The sequence below is a fragment of the Silene latifolia genome, chromosome 10 (genome assembly GCF_048544455.1).
Source record: "Silene latifolia isolate original U9 population chromosome 10, ASM4854445v1, whole genome shotgun sequence".
Taxonomy (NCBI): Eukaryota; Viridiplantae; Streptophyta; class Magnoliopsida; order Caryophyllales; family Caryophyllaceae; genus Silene; species Silene latifolia.
This window is the reverse complement of record NC_133535.1, coordinates 22,895,360-22,923,241: the sequence shown is the minus strand read 5'-3', so window position 1 is coordinate 22,923,241 and position 27,882 is coordinate 22,895,360. Positions and strand designations below refer to the sequence as shown.

General features: G+C 38.3%; 2 protein-coding genes across 2 annotated transcripts; both read right to left on the bottom strand.

Moving 5' to 3' along the window:
- Positions 1-5,658: 5,658 nt before the first annotated feature.
- LOC141608880 (heat shock cognate 70 kDa protein-like) lies at positions 5,659-10,156 on the bottom strand. Its single transcript, XM_074428225.1, has 2 exons — positions 9,862-10,156; positions 5,659-7,467 (listed from the first exon to the last, which is right to left on the bottom strand). Exons 1-2 carry the CDS (start codon positions 10,076-10,078, stop codon positions 5,765-5,767), a joined length of 1,920 nt encoding a protein of 639 aa, XP_074284326.1. The 5' UTR covers positions 10,079-10,156; the 3' UTR covers positions 5,659-5,764.
- A 12,711-nt stretch (positions 10,157-22,867) lies between these two features.
- On the bottom strand, positions 22,868-26,259 carry LOC141607284 (heat shock cognate 70 kDa protein-like). The gene is made up of 3 exons (XM_074426641.1): positions 26,151-26,259; positions 23,278-23,985; positions 22,868-23,178 (listed from the first exon to the last, which is right to left on the bottom strand). Exons 1-3 carry the CDS (start codon positions 26,257-26,259, stop codon positions 22,868-22,870), a joined length of 1,128 nt encoding a protein of 375 aa, XP_074282742.1.
- Positions 26,260-27,882: the final 1,623 nt, after the last annotated feature.

Genomic DNA, 27,882 nt, shown 5'->3' with positions numbered 1-27,882 from the left:
TCCGTCAAATGCTTTCTATTTTGCTTTCCTAGTGCATTTCGTATGTTTTGTAGGAAAGAAGATAATAAGGCGGAAATTCCCGTCTTTCGTGCGTATTCGGAAGCTATTTGACAATGTTCGATGGACTAGTATGAAGAGGAAGCGAGAACTAAAGACCAATCCTACAAAGAATAAAAAGAAAGTGAAGAAAAGGGATTCTGCCACAGAAGACGAGCGGCTTGTACACAAGACGCCCGTCTTGAAGTGACAACCCGAGCGTCCAAGCAACAAAGACGCCCGGATTCCCACGAAGACGCCCGTGCACCACCTCATGAATCCACGCGTCTTCCTCCTCGGACGGACGGACCGTGACATCTTCCGCCAAGATGCCCATCCTTCCAAAAAGACTAGCGTTTCCCTACTTAAAACTCAAAAGTGTAATTACTAATTTAGCCTTAGTTAACCTAATGAATCCCTACTATAAATACCCCATTTGTAATAATAAAAAAGGGGGATCTCTCTTAGCTAGAAACAAATCCTTCTTTAGAATAGATTAGGAGTAGATTAGAATAGATTACTCTTTAATCTTTCCACAAATTACACATTAATCTCTCCTTAATTATTGTTCAAGTTTATTATTGGGTAATTGAAGACTATTGGGTTATTATTGGAGGATTGACAATCCTTCATCAATCAATCAAGTTTCTTCTATTATTCTTTGCTTTATTATTTGGACCATCTCAAGTTTGGTATAATTCCTTTACCCTTTTATCTTTATTGTTCATTTCCTCATTCTATTATCATGTTTATACTTGTTGTGATGATTGACACCATTAATGACATGTTTCCCATGATAATGAGTGAGTAGTCTTTTAGCTAGGATTAGTGGATAATTAGGGGAAACCAACATGGGATTGATTCATGCTTAATCTAATATGTTCACATGATTAAATGGCTTGCTTGTTGTGATGTCAACTTTATGCACATGTTATGTTTGATGAAATGCTAAGCCTATGAATCCTTGCATTTTTACCCATCTCTTATCTACTCAACTTGACTTGTAAGATATAAACCAACTCGAGTCTTGTTAGACCATGCATGGAAGTTGAATATGAGGAAAGTAAGTCGACTTCTAGGTGTTGTACAATCTAATCAATTCGGCTTCGGGACCCAACTCTTCCTATGAACCGTAAGACATAAACCAACTCGGTTCCTCCACAACATTAATTGCTTGCAACTTTGTGAACATGTTTGTATGATCAACTCCCATGAATCCCTTATGAACCCATGACATCATAGCACTTTTAATCAATTGTTTACATCCTTCCTTTTATTACTTGTTTTAGCTTATTGTTTGCATTAGTCTAGACACAACTACAAACCCAAACAAATTGTGACACTAGCATAAATTGAGATAGATAGACTTAGAACCCAAAGCACACCGTCCCATAGATCGACCTCGACTTACCACTAACTAGTAGTTTGTTGAGTATTATAAATGTGTTTTGATTGGATGTACAACGACACGCCCACGATCACTTACCTCGGGTTCCCTCTAACTGCAAGGAAACCTAACAACTCCGATCTATAGCCCATCATAAGTAAAATCATGTCCAAGCTCGCCAACTGGAAAATCCAATTCCTATCCCGCCCTGCCAGACTCTGCCTCATTAAATCCACTCTTAATGTCATTCCCTCCCACCTCATGCAATGCCTCCAACTCCCCCACACCACTTCCTCTTTGATTGACAAGATCAACCGATCCTTCCTCTGGTCGAGTCTCTCTTCTCACAAACTTCACCTTTCAAACTGGGACTCTGTGACCAAACCCCAGTCTCTCTTGGAATTAAAAAGGCTCGTCTTCTTAACGACGCCTATTCCACTAAACTCGCCTGGAATATTTTTTGTGACAAAAACAGTCTCAACTCCATTGCTATTCACAGTAAGTACTTGTCCTCCAGGAACTCCTAGCCTTCCTTTACTCATGGTTCTCATATTTGGAGAAGCATTGGTAAAGGATGGTCTCTCCTTCAACCCTCTCTCACTTGGTCCGTTGGTGACGGTTCCAACATTAGTCTTTGGAATGACCCTTGGTCTCCTCTTGGACCTTTAAGACACTGCATCTCTGGTCCCCTTTTAAGATCTTCTGATAATGTTAAACTGAGTAAAATCATCATCGGTGGACATTGGGACATTGATTGCCTCGAGTTCAGCCTCCCAAATACCATCACTTTACCTATCCTATCCATCCCCCTTCCTTGCATCCCTTATAAAGACATCCTCACTTCCTCCTTTGTTACCAAGAATAAATTCTCTTTAGACCCCGCCTATGATTCTATTCTAGCCAATCTCACCCCTCTCCCCCCATCACCTCTTATCGACTTGTGTTGGCTTTGGGATATCCCCACCCAACCCCGCATTAAGTTCTTTCTTTGGCTTTCCTGGTGGGATAAACTCCCGCACAAACTCACCCTTCATAAGAGATCGATCCTTTCTTCCCCTCATTGTACTTCTTGCCTCAGCCCATCCATTGAGGAATCTTCCCTCCATATCCTCCGAGACTGCCCATATGCCTTTAACGTCTTGGCCATGTTTACTGTTCCCTCATCCTTCTTCTCTCTCCCCATTAGAGAGTGGATCCATTCGAATTGCACCTCTTCTAACCATTCGTGGGTTACTCTTTTCTCTTTCATTACTTAGCGTCTATGGCTCATGCGAAATGACTTTATTTTCTCTGGCATTTGCCCTCCTACCGACTCCAAATGGGTCTCTACTACCTCCTCCCTCGCTTCTACTTGGACCTGTGCTCAGGCTAACCTTAAAACTCCCCCTGCCAGCTTTTCCTCCCCCTCTACCCCTGTTACTTTTTACCCATTATGTTGGGCCCTTCCTCCGCGGAATTGGTCTAAGATCAATATTAATGCGGCTTTCTGTTCCTCTTCTTCCTCCACTAGTCTTGCTTGTGTTTACCGTTCTTATGCGGGTGTGTGGTTCTGAGGTTGGTCTAGCCGGGTACTTTCCCTTAACCCCTTTATTAGTGAGGTTCTTGCGATTAGGGAAGGTCTTTTGTTTACAGTTAATAATCCGGGTAATTTTATTGTGAGCTCCGATTGTATTCTAGCTGTTAATGCTATCCTCGAAAACTGTGCACCTTGTGGTCCCTTTACTAACATTCTCATGGAGTGCAGGGAACGACTAAGAGTCTCTCCTCATGTCAAGATTATTTTTGAGAAGCGTTCGACGAATGGAATTGCATGTTTTTGCCAAGTTCTCGCTGAAGGATTCTAGCGCCAATAATGAGAATTTTATTTGGAGTTCTGCTCCTTCTTTTGTAATGCGACTATACGCAAACGAACTTGTTTCAGCTCAAACATCACTCTCCCCTGATCCCCCACCTTGATTGTATGGTTTATGAACTCTCATTTTTATATTAATGCACTACTCTTCAAAAAAAAAAAAAAAAAAAAAGAAAAATTGCATGTTTTTGTCCCCATGTGTTTCTCTCTTATTTAGCTTTGGCAATCTAACATGTAGTGGACTACTTTTATTTTTAGGATTATTTCATGGGAATAATCCATCCTATGGGTGCCCTGCAAATAACACTCCATCCTATCCATAATTCCAATTAAATCCATCCTATTCACTATTCTTCCCATAATACTCTCAGGAGACCGGCATCCTAAACAACAAGTCACCCTTGTTATTTTTAGGTTATAAGCATTGAAGTGTGTTCGACACACTTTAAATACACCAAACACCCTTCTCTCGCACCTTTTTTTTCCATCACAAGATACTGATTTCCTTGCATTATTCACGACGAAGATGATAACACCAATGATTTTCGCCTAACAACTTTTTTCTTCTTAGTAACTCTACTACTCGTATTAACATTTGAATTTAAAACAAGAATTTGGCCTAGCCGCCTGTTCTTGAACTTCTAGTTTCAATCTATCAAATGTCCGTTCTTCGTCCTCGGTAGGAGCAGGCAAAAAGGGGCGAACGATGCAATGACAACAACCGTTCGGACAAGGGCAAGCAATTTCGTTGTTTGAGGAATTGTCTTCTGCTTTAGAGTTGGGGAAACCGCGGCTTAAACCATTAGGTGTAGGCTCTTTCCAGAGGTGGAAGTTTGATAAGCCAATAAAGAAGAGAACAAAAGCCCAACAATCTTATGTTGAACCAACCCACGTACCTTCCATTTTCCTTTAAATTCACCAACTCAACAACAAAGACACAATTTAATTCAATTTTCTTCACTGAGGTATTTAAACAAACACCTGGTATACATAACCAAAACTCCACAAAAATTTACCTTAAAACACTGTAAATCAAAATTCTGGGATGAATCTAGGTGCAGATATGTGAGAATAAGTGTGAAAAACGAGATGGGTATGTTGGAAAGTATGAAAGTTGAGAGATTTTTGAGTTTTTTTTGGATAAATATGATAATGAAGGGGAAAAGTTTCTGTGTGTTGTGTGTGTTATAAACAAAGGAAGAAGGTGCAAAACTAGGGCCCATGGTATTAAGAGATGTCTGACTTCAACTCACTTAAAATTACAGAAGAACAAGGGAGAAGAAGAAGCAAGAGAACACAAAAGTTGAAGAAATATAGGGATGTATAAAGGAGAAAGAATGTTAGTCGAAAATACTTAAATAAAGGAGAAAGAATGTTACCTTTAAGTAACCGGTCATAAGTTTAAGTGAGTTTGTTATGTGAAGAATGATGGATAGGATGGATTTAATTGGAATTACTGATAGGATGGAGTGTTATTTGCAGGGCACCCATAGGATGGATTATTCCCATGAAATAATCTTTATTTTTAAAGGTGCATTAAACAATTTTAATAAAAGAATACGTTTTCGACAAATCGAAAGAATTATGTAATGGTGTATGTTTGATTGTAAAACGCCTTGGATAGCATAGTTTTTTATTTCGGACAAACACAGAATTTCATTCGTATATGAAAGTTGTTTAAACGCCAAATAAATATAGAGTATTTTGTATCTACATGCGATATTACCCGAGCAGTGCCCGGGCTTGAAATCTAGTAACAAATATTTGAAGAAAATTGTATTCAAATATCCACCCTTCATTCTTACCTTACCTTTATCTTATTTCCTTCTCCCTCCCCTCTCTTTTCCTCCTAATTTGGTATCCAAACGCTTAACCGAATATCGTGGTTATAAGTCATGCTCCATTAGCTCGAGTCTAAAAGTGCGAGAGGTAATTATTGAATCAAATTCAATAAAGAAAGCAGTAACATCTCTATTTTTGACCTACTCGTTAAGGCTTCCTATCGAGTGTCGACTGCCTCATAGATGTTGTCATGTACGTATATAGAGAGGCTCATAAATCGTCGTTAATTGCCTTATCTTTTGCTCTACGCGATCATGAAGCTTCGTGCTACTCCCGGTCTAATTCAATCCCCAATGCTTCACGATGTTAATCGATTCATAGCAACGTAACTTTACTTTCACCGTCGCTCTCCTAAAAAATTGGGTCAACGCAACGTAGAATTAAATTTTTCGCAAGCAATGTTGATTTAAAAAAAAAATATATATTTAACACGAGATATGAATAAACGTGCTACCAAAGGGAGAAAAATACTCAAGTCCAAGAGTTGCTCAGACAGAGGAACATGGTAAGTCGTCTTAAACAAAAAAAGTGATAAAAACAGAATTCAGAAAAGTGAAAACTCTGAAGAGTATGAGTTCAACAAAGCTCCTAATTATAACCCCAGTAAATCCGTCTTAAACAAGAATTTGTGTTATAACCAAGCTTAATTAATATTCGTCATCGCTAATCTCAATTTTCGGAGCAAGCCCATTATTCTCATTATCCCTTAACATTCTACCAACAATAGGCTCACAGATGTCTTTAAGCTCTTTCAATTTGTCCTTAAACTTGCCAACATCAGCTAGAAGAAAATTCCAGTCTAGCCACTGAACTGTCTGTTCAATTGCATCACCCATCTTCCTCTCCTGTTTTCGACTAACTGTTCTACCATGTCGTCTCAACATGCTTTTCATGGTCCCTGCATAATTTTCCAATGCATTAATAGCTTCAACTTTTTGTCGATAAATCTCATCTTCGACCTTGTACTTGTCCGCCTCCTTTAGCATTCGGTCAATCTCTTCCTTTGATAGCCTACCACTGTGATTAGTGATAGTGATTTCACTCCGGCTACCATTGGAGAGAACTTGAGATGAGCATTTGAGGATGCCATCCTCATCAATTTCAAAGCAATCGTTCATTGTAGCAACACCTGCAGGTGCCGGAGGAATCCCTGTAAGGCGAAATTTACCCAATAAGTTATTGTCCTTGGCAATTGGTCTCTCACCTTCGTACACACTGATTGACGCTGTTGTTTGATTGTCATAAACAGTAATAAATTCCTCCTCCCTTCGAACAGGAATTGGAGTGTTTCTAGGGATCAGAACACTCAATTCGCCGGAATGTGTATTAACTCCAAGAGATAATGGAGTGACATCTTGAAGCAGAAAGTCTTTGTAATCAAGACCACTTAAAAATGCAGCATATGTCGCAGCCCCACAGGCCACGGCCTCATCAGGGTTGATACTCCTGCATAGCTCCTTACCACTGAAGAATTCTGTCAATAATTGCTGGATTTTTGGGATCCGGCTTGACCCGCCAACTAGGACCACCTCAGTAACATCTGTCTTTTCCATGTTGGCATCCTTCAAACACTTGTCAACAGGGTACATACAGTTTTCAAATAAATCCATATTCAATTTCTCAAATCGGGCACGAGATAGTGTCGAGGTAAAATCAATGCCCTCGAAAAGGCAATCAATATCGATATTAGCTGATGTGGCCGAAGAAAGTATTCTCTTTGCCCTCTCACAAGCCTCTCTGATCCTTGAATTGGCCCGAGGATTTCCACTAATGTCCTTGTCATGCTTCCTCTGAAACTCTGCCACAAAATGACCAACCATTCTGCTATCAAAATCCCCTCCTCCCAAATGGGTATCTCCGCTCACTGACTTAACTTCAAATGCCTCCTTTTCGATGCTAACTAAGGAAACATCAAAAGTACCACCACCAAGATCAAACACCAATACAGTTCTTTTGCCATTGCCATGGCTACTAACCTTTTTATCGAGTCCATAAGCAATGGCGGCAGCTGTTGGCTCATTGATGATGCGCATCACATTAAGTCCAGCAATGGTGCCAGCATCCTTAGTCGCTTGTCGCTGTAAATTATTGAAGTAAGCGGGAACAGTGATGACAGCATTCTTAACATTGGAGCCAAGATAGGCCTCGGCCACTTCTTTCATTCTAGTAAGCACCATCGCTGATATTTCTTCGGGTGCAAAAGTCTTCTTCTCGCCTTTGTAGTTGACAACGATCATAGGCTTCTTATCAATATCAGAACATGGAGAAGCAACTACTGAAAAGGGCCAATGTTTGATGTCATTCTGCAGAGACTCGTCATTGAATTTCCTGCCTATTAGCCTCTTTGCATCTGTCATATATATTATCAGTTGATATATGAAATTAGAATCCACGTAGACGAGGGGAAAAGGATAGAACATTTGTCATCATATATTAATTCGTAAATCAAACGCACAATTGGATCCGAGGATAAGGTTGCAGTAAATGAATGGATTGCAGCACACAGTCGAAATCGTATGATTTCCAAAAGACTCTCTTACCAAGAAACTGCGTACAAAGGCATATGCTTCTTACCTCGATCACATTATTGGAAAATAAGATACACATTTCTAACACTACCTACAGTTAGAGCTGCCATCAGCACGGGCTAACCCGGCCCGGCCTGGACCCAATCCACTTTGGTCCGTCATTTTATGCAACCTGGCCTGTCCCGCCGTTGGCTCTGGCCTGGTCCAGACCCTAAAATTCCAGCCCGGGCCGCCCTTGGGCTGTCATTTTAGCAAAAATAATAAAATAAATAAATAAATTGGTAAGGGCCATCAGCCTGGCCCGGGTCAAGCACATCCCAACCCCACCCGGCCCGACAAAGCCCGCCCCTTCCCTGGCCCGGCCCGAGTCTGACCAGGAGAGCATGGCCCGCCACCTGGCCCGACACGAGTACAAGTCTACCTACAGTACTCTATTTTTATAGTCATACCACAACCTAGGTTGCACGAAAACGGACACGACACGGACACAGGACACGACACTCCGATTTTTTTAGGACACGGCAAAAAAAACCAATATATATTAAATTAAAGGGAATTTAAAGCTCATTAAAACCAACATCTAAACTTTGGTCATTTAAAGGTCACAAAGTCCTAAAATGACGACCAATATTAATTTCTTATACGTCAAAATCAAACATGTCTTACAAACTACAAAGTATAAATAAAAAGCATCAAAGGCTCCAAATTACAAACCCAAATTCGAGTCTTACAACACCATCAAGCCTCATTACCCGAAGAGCGGCGCTATCATCAAACTCACCAATTTCTTTTTAACTCTCGGGTAGTGTTAAAAACGAGTTCCAATGAAAATACCGTCTCAATTCTCACGTCCTTTATTATAATGCAAAAGAGATTAAAAAAAGAGTTCTTATTACCAAACCCGTATCTATAAATCTCGAATGTATCTAATAGTACCACTTTAGTACTGGATGGTCCCATTGTTAGATGGTTGTCACGTGCACTATCAAATAATTAATGGCTAGGATGGATTTAAATGAAAGTCGTTGTATTTCTCAAGACCTCTACAACATCCAGCACCTCAAACGACATTTACACCTTACCCAATTCAACTTCTACCCATTTCAATATGCTAATTATTTAAAAAGAAAATCCTTACGTCACATAAGTAACATTCTCATTTTCCCTAAATTCAGATTAAAACCCCCAAACCAATTTAGGGATTGGTTTCCTGGAAACCACACGAGGCTGGTGCACGACGGAGGTCCGACGACCGGCAGAGGGAGGGCGAGAACGACGGCGGCAGGGAATGACGAAATAGGTGATGCTCAACCGAGACAATGACAAAGGGAGCAGAGAGAAGCAGTGAAAGGCGAAAAGGAGAGGTACGGTTCGATGGTGGTGGTGGCGACTTTGGTGTCGCAGGTTTGTGGACGGTGGTGGCCTGGTGGTGTCGCGGCTGGTCAACAAAACCGGAGAGACAGAAAATTGGGTTTTGTTGTTTTGAAAAGGCATAAATGCCGTGTCCACTTGTTTTGGACCGTATCCGACACGCCGCGAATTAAAATAAAACGGCCGACACGGTTTTTGATGTGTCGGACATGTTTTGAGCCGTGTCCTAGGCGTGTCCGTGTCCGACACGGGAACGCCCAATTCTAGCCGTGTCCGTGCAACCTAGACTACAACAATCAAGCACTTCCCTTCTTAAAAATCAACAAAATGTAATGTTTTAAGTACAAAAATGTCGAAGCATTTTGGAACAAACAATTAAGAACAAAATATCAGCATATACTAGCAGCTTACAACTTACAATACAGGCAGTAACACGAAGAAAGTAAACGAAATAACGCTCAAATGCTCAATTATAGACTTAATTAATCAAAGTGAAAAATTGATATAGGATGTGACGGAAACGAGAATTCTTGACATCAATTTTTTTTCATTTCGATCCCATAATTCTTACCCAACAAGCAAGAAAACTAAATTTATATTACGGTACATATTTTACTCTCTCTATCCGAGTCAATTATATGCGTCCTTTTCTTAAAATTATACAGAATACATAAGGTATTTTAATCAAATTCCAACAAACATATATATACAATTCAGTATACATGGAGTAACCAAGTCAATTAGGTTAAAGGTAAAAAAAATAGCATATTTTGATCCGACTTAAAAAGTCGATAAATATATTATACGCACAAACCAAAATCATTGTAAAAGAGAGAAGAGGAGACCGAAGATGGTGTTTGAAGGGTTAACAGCGGCTTGATTCTTGGCGGCATCACCAATCAAGCGTTGCGTGTCGTTGAAAGCAACACAAGACGGCGTGGTACGGTTACCTTGATCGTTGGGGATGACTTCAACTTTCCCACGCTGCCATACAGCGACACATGAATACGTTGTTCCCAGATCGATACCTATTGGTGGCGCTATCTCATTTTCCGCTCCCATTTTCCGACGTTATAAACAAGTGTCGGTATTCAATATCTTCTTTTGCTTCAGTTAAATGTAATTTTGCGTTAATATATAGGATAGCGTCTCAAATTAAAATAAAGCGCGACCGAGGGTTTCTTTTCCGCCTTCTTTTTTGGAATATGATTTCCAAATTTTCTGCCCTTTTCATTTTTCCCGCTTAGTTTTGATCGACTCAAGTACTGAATCTATGATTCAAACGGACTCAAATCTGGAACATGTGTTTCAAGATCCGTCTAACCCTAAATCAGAGATATTTGAGTGGATATTGTAGATTCAAATCATGTAAATAATCTTCTATATAAACCGGAAGAATATTTCTTCTAAAAAACATCCCCCTATATACTAAATGAATAGGAAAAACTCAAAGTTTTCCCGCCTAAAATATTTCCCCTATTTTGATATAATCTCTTATTTTCTTTCCTATTTCAATATAATTCCCTATTTAAGATTTGCTTCTAAGTTTTTTGATGATAAAAAAATTTCGTTCTAGGTAAAGATAAGTTGTAGTTAAAAGATATGTTATTAAAAAAAGTTATAAAACAATATCAGTAAATCTGTGTAAAAACTTTTTTTTCATTAAAATACACATTTCATGTTATGAGTATTACTTAAATTGTTTTTTCCCCTCAAATAAAAAAATAATAAAAAATAACGAAATGTCAATTTACACTCTATAAATATAGTATACTAAAAGGTAAAATTCTATAAACACCGTGCATGCATTGCACGGGGCTTATACTAGTATTACTATTAAATCGGGAAGAAAATGACAATTCCCCCTACTACTAAGGGAATAAAATTCTCTTAGTTTTCCCTCCAAAAAGCATCTAGCTAAATAAGGTAATAAATAAAAATTTCTTTCATTACATTATTATCTTTCAATGATTAATATATTTTTATAAATAAACTCTAATTTTTTAAATAAATTCATAATTATGATTTTTTCATTAAAATAAAATAAAATTGATATTAAACTATAAAGTATAAGTTGCTAAATTTTTCAGTAATATAAAAATTATTACTGTAGAGAATAACTTGACACATGCTTACTATTAGCTTCGTGACAAAAACATTCACTAAAAAAAATTCACAACTTAAGTAATTTATTTTTATTAGTTTTCCATTTCAATTTTTTTGTTTCATATCAAAATACAATGGAGTGCACTGATAAATATTAATGAGGTGCAAATTTAAAAATTATAAATCCTTCTATATACTAAGAGAATACAACTTCTCTAAAATTTCCCTCCAAAGTGCTCAAACTTATATATAGAAACAAATTAGATTTTCATTTATCAAACTACTTTTCCCTTTAAAATAATATATACATAAAAATTGTATCTCCTATTATTAACTTCGTGACGAAAAAAAAAAGTTCTTTAAAATAATTTGATGTAGTTAAAAATATTTTCATAAAAAATACAATTCACGAAATTATTCAATTCTTTTGATTAATTTTAATATAAGTTATTTTTTATAAAAATTCATGAGATATAAATCTAAAATCTGTAACTAAACTAAAAATTAAAAGGCCTATATTTATCGCGCATTTGCGCGGGATCTAAACTAGTTAAGTGCATACACAAAATAAATAAATTAAAAATTTCTGCTATAATTTATTTCATAAAGTTATTATTTTTTTATTAAAATTAATTTTAAATTAATTTTTTTCATCAAATTATATTATTTTTTACAAAACTTTAAGCTATAATCTTTTAATTACAGTATATAAAACGTAACCATAAGAAATATTCCATATATGGGGGAAAGATGAGCGGGAAATATATGGGGGAAATATTCCATAAGAAATAGTGATTGACGGCAATATTATTATTCGTAATTGTGTAGAATATTGTAGTAGAAATATTCCATATATGGGTTGACTAAAATATTTTGAATACAATATATTAGAAAGAAATATTCTAGAAGGGAATATTCCATATGGGGGAAAGATGAGCGGGAATAACACATATGTGTTATTCTTTTAGTCTATAAGGGATGACTTGAACATACGACGTATAAAACAAAATTGTATCCCTAATTTTGTTTTCTCGGAATTAAAAAGAGAGTTAATAAATTGATACATCAACTCTCCTATAAGACCGTCCTATAGCATAGGTGTAACACCCCGGTTTATGAAGGAGCCTTTAGCAAGACATTCCCTAATAAACCGGACTGTTACCATCTCGGTTTCCCGAGGTAGTGAATAACAAAGCACAACAATACCAAAGTACTTTAAATTAAAACTTAACGATTACGTGTTTATTACAAATTATCCAACTAATACTTAATATAAGATAAATACAACCCGCAGCGGAAAAATAAATTAGGTGATAAAAACTTCTATGTGGTCTAGACTTCTAGGTAGATTGGCCAAGTCCTCACGCATCCCATAGCTCCCAAGTCAGCTAATCTTTAGTACCTGTCAAATCTGCTCCCCATTATGGTTCATCACAGGTGTTCACGAATACACAGGGTCAACCACGAGGTTGAGTAGGGAAAACAATGAAACAATAAATATGATATGCATGCTCCTCCGTCACCTCCATCTCCATCTCAACTCATATCTCATATCTCATACCCCGGACAACCCAGCCATACCGATCCCCGGTAGACTATATATATCGACCGTAGCCGATCTGCCAGCTCGCAGCTGAGGACACCAGGGCAAGTCCTGCAGAACCCGCCTGGGCCTTATCACAACATCACACCGTATCCCAACATCGTCACCACCACATCCTCCTCCAACTCCAATGCATATGAAATGCTCAACAGTAATTAACGCAATGCAATATGTATATAAATCACTGAACTGTTAAATCATAAAGTCATGCCAGTTACCCGATGTTGTGATATCATACTCAATACGATAAATTCAGTCAATCACTTCCCGTATATAAATCATAACGTAAGTCAACAACCAGGAATCAAGTCAACACAACTCAACAACGACGATAATAAGACAAGTGTATTTCCCTACCTCAAAGTGCCAGCAATTCCAATTAAGCAGTCCAAAAAGTAAAGCAATGAATTTGATTATCGATCCTTCACGAATCCGTCACCTAAAACAATTATAATATTTATAATTACTAACTACAAAATATAGACATCTCCCAAAATAGAAGCTTTCCCGATATAGTAACTTTCCATTTTAACCAGTCCCGACTCAAAATCCATCTCTAATTATTTTAATCAACTCGGGAATAAAATTAAATGACTAATGTGATAGTAAAATATTAAACGAATTAAACGTTTTAAGAAAACTCGAATCAAACATAAAACAATTCAACAACCCGACTTAAACCCGTCTTTAATTAATTAACAACTCGGAATTAAATTAATTAATTAAGCATGCGATAACTTAACGGATTCTAATGACTAAACAATGACAAAAACCCGATTCAACACTTAAAGTAACCCGTCATCAACACCAGCCCTTCACACGCACCCACACACCTCACGCGCCACCTACACCACCTCGACAACCACCTGACCTGCTGCCCACTTCGTCCCCACCACCAACCACCAACCCCAAGGTGGTCGACTCCCGCCGGCGAGTCCAACCATGGCCGTCTTTTGGCCTGGTTCAAAGCCGTGCCTCACCACCGCCCCATTTTCTCCCTTTACCACCACCGCAACCACTAACTAACCTCGCCCAACGACCACCGGCACGCTCGCCGTCAACCCATGAACACAGACGCCGTGGCACCACTGTTTCGACCTCCCCCGAGTCCACGGTGGTGCCACCCCAACCTAACCATCTAACTCACCTGAAAACTCGCATCTTAAACCCGTTTTGCCACCCCCGTCGCCATTTCGCCGCCTTTTTCCGCCATTTCCACCACCCAAAACCACCTTAACCACCACCACTATACTCGTCACATACCCCACTACCCAAATACCCCGTCAACAACCACCAGCAACCTCACCAAGACACGCACAACCCCCAACAAAACCCGACAGAAAATACGAAATAGAGGAAGGGAGTTAACTGCTTACCTTTCCGCCACCACAACGGCCACCTATAGCCGCCTATGAACGTCGACAAGCTTCCCTAGCTCTTCCTTGCTCCGTGGTCACTACTCACGGCCATTCTCTCTCCCTCTCTATGCGTGAAATCTGAAGTTTTGGTGTTGGTGAAGGAGGGAGGCGGTTTGAGGTGTGGGTCGTGTGTTGCTAGGGTAAAATTAGGTTAAAACTTAGGTTAGAAAATGATGTTGGGTGTTGGGTTAATTGGGTTAAACATGATATTGGGTAAACCCAAATGGGTCGAGGGTAAATGGTTTAGCTCACGTCTCGAATACCATATAAACCCGTCTCAGATAACTTATGCAACAACTCGATTTTACGATATCAACACGGCTAAACAATTAACTCGACTCAACTATTATCCCGACATAATTAGTAATATAAAAATACATAATAATTAATATATAAAAATATCCGTTTACTCGATTATATAAAATACGGGGTATTACAGTCTTCCCCTCTTAAAATGAACTTCGTCCCGAAGTTCGCTCCCGTACTCAAACCTCAGAAGGGTACACTAAATCGTACATACGGACGTCACGCATTTCTAACACAGTTAACACACTTTTGACACATCAATTAAACATAACAGACACGAAATGTTACATTCTGCCCTCCTAAAAATAAACTTCGCCCCGAAGTTTAACTCATCTTCACTTAACCCAACTATCTACAACTAATAACTACCTGAGAACACAAATGTATAACAACTAAATAATCATCTGAGAACACCGTCGTCCTCCGTCTAAAGTCCGATCTCGAACTCAAGTAACTCAATAACCATGATCACACTGGACCGTAAACATAACTCGGCACAAAGGCCCCACAACTCAATACTAGTGGCCAATCTCAATCTCAATATCAATAGTTTAACTACACTCTTCTTTTACACATCAACCAACTAACAGAAGTATGAATAAGACATATAGAACTCATTTGCATAGATACCCCACAACGAAACATCTACTTGGTCAAAACTACTATCTACAAACAAGTGCAACATAAACATTAAGATTTTACAATCCTACCCGACTAGAAACATGGTTACGTCCTCGTAACCTCTTTTCAATTTTCATATACCTATACAACAAAATCATTATCAATCACATGTGACAGGAAAGAATACCTGATAAGAGATTGCGCATCAGCATTAATTAAGGTCGAAACGAGGTTTTATTAAGGAATTAACCGATTACTAGCATTTATTACTAGCTCATGCTTAACTTAAAAACACAACATCAAACTAAAAGAACAACAAGAAAGGAACCAAGGTTTACACGATTTCACAACTAAACAAATTTGATGATCAATTATAGACTATGAACGAGCGAGAGCAAAATCAACAAAACAATTTAAGAACTTCTCACATTTGTAAACATATCACAGAAATAGATCTACCACTACTATCTATCACAATCACAGGATCTTATTGACACGTCCATTCAACCCTTTACTCACTCACTGGTTTAGGTCACGAATTAGGTCGATGAATTTAAGCAATCAACAACATACCCATAATTCATACTTTTAATTATAAAAAAAATTGTTTGCACGATATCAATTCTGAAAACATGTTTCCCAATAAAGTAACTACATATGATCTATGACAACGACAACATTACTTCCATATCACACCTATGTTTCACATTTTAGCAACCATATCATTCAATTGTGTCCAGCAACTTAGTATAATTCATTCTCAGCAAAACAAGGGATATTGTATAAATAGTTTAAACATATACATTTGCCATCATATACTTTGTAGAATACTAGCTATGATAAAAGATTAGCAACTTGAACAACTTCTCTGATTTGCATGATTGAATAATTAGGCAACTCGTAGGCTCAATTAAATGTAACTATAATGACTATCATTTAAACCAATGCATATCATGTGAATCATCAAAAGAGTTATCCCATTATAATTGCCAACATAGTTATCATGACAATTTTTATTATAATATAATTGATAGTAACGACTCGAGTATATAGATATGCCAATTGTCATGTTATATCAAACAGTTTCCTTTATATCACACCCATACAATTGCAAGAATCACTTTAGCATTTTATGACAATATAATAACGAACATATTCAATAAGGAATAACAACATTGTTTATTATCATGTTATAATTTTAGGTCCAACTGAAATAATTTAATGTGATGAAGGTAATAAATATAACTATTGGCACACAACTCATATGAAAGACATTAGAACTTAGATGCATCCTACATGTGTGAACATTTGGACATACTCATTACTATCATCCATGTGTAAACATTTAGACATAATTATTATAATTATTCATGCGAGTATATTAGAACAATAAAATTAACTTTTAACGCCATCAACTTTACCAAGATATGAGAACATAGTTTTATATTTATATATATCCGACCACCATGCAAATATGATGAACATACTAGAGATATTACAACATGCCAAACATACATAAAATATGCAACAACTGGACTCGTATAAAATATTTCACCCTTGATTAAGAATCAATTTAAGCTATCCAATTTTACTCACGTTATCATGCCAACAATGTTATCAACTAGACTTTAATTTTATCGCCTGTTAAGATACATAACTACTGAACATCCGTGCTACTATCATCATATAAAACATTATAAGATCACATTAATAAGGCTCATGAAATAACCAAACAATTATATGAAAACTCACATAGTATGCACATTTTACAAGTCATGATTCACATTGTAACTTTCAAAAATCACCAATAAATAACCGTCCAACGAATACTTGAGTTAGATTACTTTTTATGACATACCGAGAGTTAAAAACACAGGGGAAAAAGAATTATGTCTAAAGCACAAGAATTTCATTTTTAAAGCATTTTACAACTCAGTTGTTCCAAATAAGTATGTGACGACAATTGGTTCGAAACTTGGGTCAGTTTGCAAAACGTACCATTTAATATAGAAACATCAAGAATTTTCATGGCTTAACAATTTGAAAACATATGCGAATCTTCTGATCGATGGAGTTGGAATTATGCAAAAATTATCAATACAATTTAAATGAGGATTTTTACAAAATCATTGGTCAAAACATCACTGCACAGGAACTTCCTGACCACAGCCCACTAAAACGTTTATTACTCCTAATCCGTATATCATATAAGCATGAAACCAACGCCAAATGAACACTAACTCACGAGGCTACCTCTCACAAAATTTTCATCCATAGGGGATTAACAGAGAAGAAATGACATCAAGATCAATTAGGGAGTAAAATAAAACAAACGTGTTTCAGCACTAGGTCACTCATCTACTATGTTCCAAGCTCTTACAACCACACTATCGATACTAACTCATCCTAACTTAAATCTCACACTGTATACCTTCGTAACATCTACCCCATAGAATCCCGTTGCATCTCGATCTACTCCTTAAATCTAATCACGATTGCTATGACTAGAAACATGCAGTTCAATAGTGTTTCTTATTACTATCACAAGACTATACTAGCATGGCTTTGGGATCACATAACCGCATATCACTAGACATAATAGTACTATCAGCACATCATTCAACATCCACCTAGGTAAATATCATAATTTCGTAATTATTTTCACGCTCACGATTACCACATTCCAACACTTCACTGATTATCAATCTGAACTCGAAGATTTATTTCTCATTTCCACAACATCATATGATCACATCATCATTCATACAAAATACTTACCGTAACGTTGTCCTGTAGAATGGTTAGAACATATGGGTCTCAAGGTGTACATCCACTCGATTATATTCAAGGTTTTCCTTCTAACTACCCATTCACTCAATTTCTCTCGGGTTACCTGGTTCAAAACTGAGAGGGAAAAAGAGCACGTATTAAGGGCGCCTTCTTAACCGCACTGTGAGCTCCTATCAGTTTATTCCCAGGGGTTCATTTTACTTGGACACACCCTACGTTCATTGGGTTCATTGGTTTAGGCCTGAGGATCGTTCTCTCTGATACCACTTTGTAACACCCCGGTTTATGAAGGAGCCTTTAGCAAGACATTCCCTAATAAACCGGACTGTTACCATCTCGGTTTCCCGAGGTAGTGAATAACAAAGCACAACAATACCAAAGTACTTTAAATTAAAACTTAACGATTACGTGTTTATTACAAATTATCCAACTAATACTTAATATAAGATAAATACAACCCGCAGCGGAAAAATAAATTAGGTGATAAAAACTTCTATGTGGTCTAGACTTCTAGGTAGATTGGCCAAGTCCTCACGCATCCCATAGCTCCCAAGTCAGCTAATCTTTAGTACCTGTCAAATCTGCTCCCCATTATGGTTCATCACAGGTGTTCACGAATACACAGGGTCAACCACGAGGTTGAGTAGGGAAAACAATGAAACAATAAATATGATATGCATGCTCCTCCGTCACCTCCATCTCCATCTCAACTCATATCTCATATCTCATACCCCGGACAACCCAGCCATACCGATCCCCGGTAGACTATATATATCGACCGTAGCCGATCTGCCAGCTCGCAGCTGAGGACACCAGGGCAAGTCCTGCAGAACCCGCCTGGGCCTTATCACAACATCACATCGTATCCCAACATCGTCACCACCACATCCTCCTCCAACTCCAATGCATATGAAATGCTCAACAGTAATTAACGCAATGCAATATGTATATAAATCACTGAACTGTTAAATCATAAAGTCATGCCAGTTACCCGATGTTGTGATATCATACTCAATACGATAAATTCAGTCAATCACTTCCCGTATATAAATCATAACGTAAGTCAACAACCAGGAATCAAGTCAACACAACTCAACAACGACGATAATAAGACAAGTGTATTTCCCTACCTCAAAGTGCCAGCAATTCCAATTAAGCAGTTAAGCAGTCCAAAAAGTAAAGCAATGAATTTGATTATCGATCCTTCACGAATCCGTCACCTAAAACAATTATAATATTTATAATTACTAACTACTAAATATAGACATCCCCCAAAATAGAAGCTTTCCCGATATAGTAACTTTCCATTTTAACCAGTCCCGACTCAAAATCCATCTCTAATTATTTTAATCAACTCGGGAATAAAATTAAATGACTAATGTGATAGTAAAATATTAAACGAATTAAACGTTTTAAGAAAACTCGAATCAAACATAAAACAATTCAACAACCCGACTTAAACCCGTCTTTAATTAATTAACAACTCGGAATTAAATTAATTAATTAAGCATGCGATAACTTAACGGATTCTAATGACTAAACAATGACAAAAACCCGATTCAACACTTAAAGTAACCCGTCATCAACACCAGCCCTTCACACGCACCCACACACCTCACGCGCCACCTACACCACCTCGACAACCACCTGACCTGCTGCCCACTTCGTCCCCACCACCAACCACCAACCCCAAGGTGGTCGACTCCCACCGGCGAGTCCAACCATGGCCGTCTTTTGGCCTGGTTCAAAGCCGTGCCTCACCACCGCCCCATTTTCTCCCTTTACCACCACCGCAACCACTAACTAACCCTCGCCCAACGACCACCGGCCGCTCGCCGTCAACCCATGAACACGACGCCGTGGCACCACTGTTTCGACCTCCCCCCGAGTCCACGGTGGTGCCACCCCAACCTAACCATCTAACTCACCTGAAAACTCGCATCTTAAACCCGTTTTGCCACCCCCTGTCGCTGCTGCCTTTTACCGCCATTTCCACCACCCAAAACCACCCTAACCACCACCACTATACTCGTCACATACCCCACTACCCAAATACCCCGTCAACAACCACCAGCAACCTCACCAAGACACGCACAACCCCCAACAAAACCCGACAGAAAATACGAAACAGAGGAAGGGAGTTAACTGTTTACCTTTCCGCCACCACAACGGCCACCTATAGCCGCCTATGAACGTCGACAAGCTTCCCTAGCTCTTCCTTGCTGCGTGGTCACTACTCACGGCCATTCTCTCTCCCTCTCTATGCGTGAAATCTGAAGTTTTGGTGTTGGTGAAGGAGGGAGGCGGTTTGAGGTGTGGGTCGTGTGTTGCTAGGGTAAAATTAGGTTAAAACTTAGGTTAGAAAATGATGTTGGGTGTTGGGTTAATTGGGTTAAACATGATATTGGGTAAACCCAAATGGGTCGAGGGTAAATGGTTTAGCTCACGTCTCGAATACCATATAAACCCGTCTCAGATAACTTATGCAACAACTCGATTTTAGGATATCAACACGGCTAAACAATTAACTCGACTCAACTATTATCCCGACATAATTAGTAATATAAAAATACATAATAATTAATATATAAAAATATCCGTTTACTCGATTATATAAAATACGGGGTATTACAATAGGACTGGCCCAATAAGAGAATAGTCCATACTTAATAGTTAATTATATTTGCATTTTTATTTGGGTCCTGATTTTCGCTGTACACATTTTACTCATCACAGTACACTTTTGACAAAAATACCCCTCTCATTTATCTCCTCTCAAATCCTCTACTTCTCTCACATCTTTTTTTTCTCTCTCCCTACTTTCTCTTCTCCTAATGTACTGCATACTCTACCATCAACATAGAAAATTTTTACACAATCATAGTACTGTATTAATTCTTTGTGGATTTTTTTTTATCTTGCTAGTATATTATCACCCAACGATTGCACAACACTACCGACAATCACCCCTAGCTACTCCGCCACCGCTGTTGGCCAAATTTTGTTGGCCACACCATTGTACTACCATACTATCAGCCTCACTATGAAAGCAGCTGCAACCACCTCACTATCAGCCTTTTTCTACCACCACTGCCGTCTCTCCGACGTCCACCTACTCGCCCTCACCGGCGCTCCGACGACAAAAACGCTTCACCATCTTGTCGGCCACCGCTTACTCACCCTCTAACAGCCTGCCTCACATACCTTCGATGAACCTCTTTCAATCCGCAAGTGAACGCCCCTTCCTCCCTCCGATGACCCCATCTCCTGCTATCGCCGGCGACAGTGCGACCACCGTTCTCCAATGCCGAACCCACCCCTTCCGCTGTCCAACATCCACCCATGTCGGCTACCGCCAACCTCCATTCACCATACTTGATTTCTAATTTTCAATTAACTGTAAACCCTAACTAATTAATAAAACAAAAAAATCCTAAAAAAAACATTAAATTGATTTAAGAATTTGTAATTAATGATAAATACCATTGAGAATTGAAGCAATTTGATTGATTTGAGATGCAATATTTGATTTATTTGAGATTCGTAGTTAGTAAGTGAGAGAATTTGGTTCAGAGTTTTTTCAAGTAAGGGGTAGGCAAATGGTAAGTACCGTGCAAAAAGTACTAAAATGAGTAAAAATCGTACTGCGAAAATAAATTACGTTTTATTTTTATTTTGATAACTCAATATCTTAGGATGAACCCGAACATATTTAAATGTGCAAGTTATCAAAATATAATATTAGGTTATTAAAATAAAATATTTTTATACAAATATATTAATTATTTTAGTTGGGCCTTTTATAAATGGGTTAGTCTTATTCATAAAATGGTCCTATAGAATAATTTGTGAAATTGATATCATTAGATTGGGGCTATAAAAGATATTTTTTGAAATATACGTCTCAGCACATTACTCAATTTTTCAGTTTCAACTTTTTTTTTTCCCTCAAAACAAAATACAATAACAAGAAATATGAACAATTAATAAGCTACAACTAATATATAAGTAGTTTATTTAAAAAAATCTTATATACCTTGCATTTATTGCACGAAATCAAAATTAGTTCAGAGTATACAAAATAAAATAATAATTTATTAGCATCATTTTTATTGGAAGTTTTTATTAATCATAAATAAAACTAGTACATTCACTTCTGTAAAATGTTACAAAGATGTTCTTTTTTCTTACTGTAATGATAAATTTACAAAGATGTTCCAGTTTTGCTGTAAGACAACTCTGATCTTTATCCCGATCAATTATTTATCTTTGATTTGGCACAATGCACAAACTCCAAGGAAATTAAAGGAGAGAAGATCATTTCCGCGTCAACAAATCTCACGTGTCAAATGTCTTATTTTACATATCTCGCTACTCACGCACAAACGCATACATAATTCATCAAACAACGACGTACGACTAGTGATATTAGACCGCTTTAACCCTAATCAATTAACTCGATAAAAAATACCAAAACAGTGTTCATTAATTTCATTCTGTTTGTTTGTCACGCCAAACAGGTGACATCTTAAAGCTCGTTATAAGTTTATTAAGCTTCCACAAATCGTATCAGCTATTCAGCTGCTATTACTATTCTCGTGACTGTTAAAACAGTATTATTAAAAAAAGAAAATCAAGTAACCATTGCTATCTATTTTTATGTTAAAAGAGTTTCTTTTAGTTACCTAAAAACATTCCATGTCTTCTTAGGTCGTTTTAGCACAAGTGTACCTGATGCAATACCAAATTATCTTATATACACTCTCTTTATACAGTAAGCACTGAATAACTACATCTTGAAAGAACTCCGGTAATCATACTGCAAGCATTTCTTTACATTGCCATCAAAATTCCCGCTCGCAGACAATCTAAGGACACATCAAATGTTCCACCATCAAAATGAAAGATGAACATTTTTTAGCATCTACACATTGTACATACATAATACAAAGCTAGATCAAACTTAAATCCGATATCAATATTCTAGACCTTCTTAGTTTCGTCCTTTTACAAGGATGCGAAAAAACTTCCAAGGCAATCAAGTGCGACTCCTAATGAATGCCTGGCATCATACTCTAATTTCTCGGCAGTCTGAAATGAAGAGAATCGATTTAGATGCTCCTTGGTCAACTCCATCTGAGTGGTTAAATAATCAGTAAGGCCTGTCAAGTTAAATTGCGCGGTGGCAAGATCACTTTCCAAACTAGCTCTTTGGTCCATCAAACGAGCAATTGAGGCATCGATATCAGCAATTTCACCTTTCAGCTTGTCACAGTAAGAGGAACTCGATTGGATCTTTCGCTTAGATGTAGTTAGGTCTGCATTTATTGGGTAACCTCTTCAGGATCGATGAAACAAGCCTTCTTTTCTGCGGTCTTCTCGAGGAATCGGTGTTGACAAGTTATTCCAACACACACGACTCATGTATGAACGAAAATGTATCCCAACAAAAAGAGAGTTTATCTCGATAGTAGTTCCAAAAGTTGAAGAAAGCACTATGTTCACCTTTTCACAGGCGACTCTTAGACTATTCATAACCCTGGGATATTGATTAATGTTTGTGCCATACTTTCTCTTAAACTCATCCACAAAGTAGCTAACCAAAGCGTTATCAAAGTTTTGACCCCCAAGGGTATCATTCTCACTTGTTGATTTGACTTTATACACCTCTTTTTCGATCTCAACCAAATATACTTCACAATATTCCCGGCCAAGACCGAAAACCAACAAATTTCTTCTACCATCAGCAGCCTTCTTACCATAGCCGTATGCCATTGCAGCAGCCGTTGGCTCATCTATAATGCGCAGAACATTAAATCCTGCAATAACTCCAATATCCTTAGTTGCTTGTAGCTGCAAATTACTAAAGGAAGCAGGAACAGTAATAACCGCATTCTTCACTTCATTGCCAATATAAGCCTCTGCATCCTTTTTCAACTTTTTGAGGATCATAGCAGATATTTCTACAGCTTCAAATTCTTTCTTTTTGCCTTGGTAGGAGACTGCAATCATCGGCTTCTTGTCATTACACGAGCCCAAACTAGGAACAATCTTGTAAGGACAATGTTGAATGTATCTTTGCACAACTTCATCATCGAATTTCCTTCCTAGAAGCCTCCTGGAGCCTATATTGAGTGTTGCAAAGTGCATTGAATTAATCCATTAAGCATCACAAAGAAATGAATCAAACCAATTCCTATGGAAACACAGAAGAATCGTCAAAAAATTTCACCAACAAAGCAATTTTCCTTAATCTTTTCATTGACCCATTTTAATATTAGGATCGTCCACTATATTATTTACCTCCTCATTTCTATATTTGGAGTTGTACATAGGATTCCAAATTTCCATCTCATGTTAATATGTCTATAAGTTTTGGACACAACACAATGCCAAAAGTGCTAGACACGGCTGTTTTATAAGAAAGTGTTGTGTTTTTGGCCTAAAATGTCATGCTGAAACACGCGACATGCCACCAAAATGAAATATCAGAGTACCATAGATAACTAGTGACTAGAACTAACACCAACCCACCCTAATGACCCAATCCAGACTAAAGAAGTAAAACTCGAAAATAAAAAATCACCCAACCCTAAAATGACCGACTAGAATTAACCACATAGAACACAAACAGACTAATTCGAAACTCTTTAAAATTCATGTTTTGACGGAAGGTAATATAGTTAACCGTAACTTTCCATTCAAAAACAATTTCGATTGTCGTTTGCAATGGTCGTTAATTCGTTATTGATTTTTTTTTGGTACTAATGAGGGGCAAGCCCTAAAAAGTTAATTGTTCGCTATTACACACGAAATAGCAACCCCAAATATGTCCTCCCGAGAGATAGGATGCAAAGCATTACATGGAGAATCTAAATAAATAGGAAGAGTACTGGAATTGATTCGTTATTGACCGGAAGCGGGATAGGTCAAGTTAAGGATATTTCCATATAGTCTTTCTACAATATGTTACTCCGAGGACACGGAAAGGAACACGACACGAACAGGTGATACGACATCCCATGCAATTTATATAACATGGGACTCGTTATTTAAATTTAATAAATATATATTTTATAGAGATATATATGTGATTTTATTTTTGAAAAAATACTTGATATTAAATTTAAACAGTGAAAGTAAAACTTGACGTTGATTATAACATTCTCATTTCCAAAACCAAAAGCCAACTTATAATGAATCTCCTTCTACATCTTATTACTCGTCTAAAGAACATCATTTGCCCAATTAAACTTATTTTCCCACCAAATTCAACCATAAATTCAACTTGATTACTTTTGAAGGTGTGTCCAAATACCATGGACATGTGCCCAAATAAAAGAAGAGAGTTAGACTCGGTTTTATAGGTGTCCGACACGTTTTGACGCGTGTCTGACGAGTGTTGTGTTCGACACGAGGAGGCCGTTAGGAGGAGTGTCCGTGCTACCTAGCTCCCTAGTATATATCTATATTTAATGTCCTAATAATGTATATTTTGATATTTTCTAAGATTCTAATCTTTCTATATTGTGTATTATTTAGATCATCTTGTATAAGAATACTTTACAATTAATAAAATTATGCAATTCATTCACAATACTATCTTATTTTTATCAAGGTCCCAATCTAACAACGAAATAGAGCCTTCATTATACAAACTTTCTATTGCCTTCGTCACGGTCATTTGTTTACTTATTCCATTTTAGGGTCAATTATTTATCTTTCTATTTTATGAATGACTTTGATGGATAATTTGATCATTCAAACCACTTGTTATCTGGTCCTTTTTTTCTTTGGTTTTTATGTCAAAATTAAAGTAAACAAATGATCGGGACTGAAGGAGTAGAATTTTAGGAGTGTTGAATATCAAGTTATGAACCATTATTACCCATAGGTCCTAGAAAATAACAAGGAAATTAAAGCATATAAGATCAAACCATTTAAAATAAAAAAGCGTCTTGCTTGTGACGGGCTAATCCCATCACAAGCTGAAGACCTCTCACAAAAATGGAGAGGGGACAAGGTGAGGCACTCCTCATGTGCTTCCCCACTCACCTCTCATGGGTATTTTGTGAGAGGAAATGGTATCCATCACAAGCTTGTGACGGTTATCGCCGTCTTCAATGAGACTTTGTGTTAAAATAAATCATGCAAACATTAAGAGAAGAAATACAACCAACCAGTTGCGGAATGAAAGGGTTTAGCAAAAACGGTCGCTCCAAAAAAACGGTTAATGAGAATAGCTGAAACAAGTGTAAAACATAGAGTAAAAGGTAGTAATGAAACTAACCAAAGATAGTGTTGAAGGGATTAGTAGCAGCTTGGTTCTTAGCCGCATCTCCAACAAGAAACTGAGTTTGAGTGAAAGCAATGTAAGACGTCGTCGTTCGATTACCCATGTCATTTGGGATGACCTCAACTTTACCATGACGCCAAACAACAACACATGAAGTATCCAACCCGAGATCGATTCCTATCGTTGCCTCTTTTGCATGACTTTTTTTTTTGGATAAAAGGAACTTGAATTAAAAGAAAATAAAGTAGTTAGAGTACATCACGGGGGTGGGTCAGGGGAAAGAGGCGCGGAGGCCAAAACAGTGTCACTAGTACAAAGATCAACAACAAAGGAGGGGGCATGAGCCCACTCAAAACAACCTAAGAAGGAACTAGTATCATGGACGGAGTGATGAGCAATAACATCCGCCACACGATTATCAGTTCTCTTCTCAAATACCAGCTTCAAATGGGGTGAGTCCTGCAAGAGGGCCCTACACTCAAGAATGATGTTAGTATAGGGGCCACAAGGGGCAATAGACTGCAAGATAGAGTTAACGGCATCAAGACAATCAGAGGCAATCAAGACATTGTTCACAAGGACACTACAACGTAAAATCCCTTCTCGGATGGCTAGGACCTCGCAAAGGAAAGGGTCACGACCAGGGAAGCGAAACGACCAACCTAAAACCCTGGATCCATAACAGTCTCTAATGACACATCCCAGATTGGCTAAACAAGAAGAGGGGGAAAGAGTCGCGTCAACGTTAGCTTTGTGCCAACCCAGCGGCGAAAGGGCCCAGCTAACAGGATAGCTAAAGGCATCATTGGGGGCGGTACCGGTGCAGGGGGCAGTGAGGGTGCGGTCATTGGCTCGGGTCCAGATAGAGGCTTGGGAGGAAATGGAGGCGCAGAATGAGTGAGAAGGACGGGGGTTGGGAGTGGAGAAAGTCAAATCACAGCGCCTTAGCCAAAGGCGCCAAATGACAAAGGTGAAGAGGGTGTTCCAACTAGGGGAATGAGAATTACATTTCTCAAAGATCCAGTGATGAAGATCAAGTGTGAAAAAAGTGTGGGAGACATTAAGGGAGGTCAAACTATCAGAGGCAAGGCTACAATCACGGAGGACATGGAGGGAGGTCTTGGGGATGGAGGGGTTGTGACAGAGAGAGCAAGACGGGCTATGAAGGATGTTTTTGGCAAAGAGAGAGACTTTGTATGGTAGCTTGTTCCACCACACGAGCCACAGAAAGACTTTAATCCTAGGTTTAGTATGAAGATCCCACAGCCAGGACAAGTAGGGGGGATGGGAGGAGATAGGTGGCGAGAAGGTGGCGGGGGGCCCCGAGAGATAGTGGTAGGTTTCACCAACAGAGAACTTGCCTTTGGGGGCAAGGGAGGTGGAGAGGATGTCACATCTAGGAGAGGAGGGAATAGGGAGAGAAAGAATGGTTTGAGTTATATGATCTGGAAGGTCAAAGTCATGGGAGTCAAAGGACCACGTACCATTAGAGATAATGGTGCTAAGTCTCGCGGTAGAGGAGGTAAGGTTTAGAGGACCTGAGATGGCAGCCCGGAGAGGCCCCAAGCTGGACCACGGATCATCCCACAACCGGATAGTGGAACCATCACCAATAGACCAAGTGAGGTGGTTTTTGAGGAAGCTCCACCCTATTCCCACATTTTTCCAAATATAGGAGCCATAGGAGAAAGAGCGAGGACGAGGGGTGAGGTGCTTGCTATGCAAG

Excerpts from the sequence above, each read along its gene's own strand:
- LOC141608880 (XM_074428225.1), bottom strand. The coding sequence starts at position 10,078 with ATGGGAGCGGAAAATGAGATAGCGCCACCAATAGGTATCGATCTGGGA. Across the intron at positions 7,468-9,861 it reads CCCTTCAAACACCATCTTCG|ATGCAAAGAGGCTAATAGGC; the intron begins GTCTCCTCTTCT and ends TATATATGACAG.
- LOC141607284 (XM_074426641.1), bottom strand. The coding sequence starts at position 26,259 with ATGGGTAATCGAACGACGACGTCTTACATTGCTTTCACTCAAACTCAG. Across the intron at positions 23,986-26,150 it reads TCCCTTCAACACTATCTTTG|GCTCCAGGAGGCTTCTAGGA; the intron begins GTTAGTTTCATT and ends CACTCAATATAG. Across the intron at positions 23,179-23,277 it reads TTTTCGTTCATACATGAGTC|ACCTAACTACATCTAAGCGA; the intron begins GTGTGTGTTGGA and ends CAATAAATGCAG.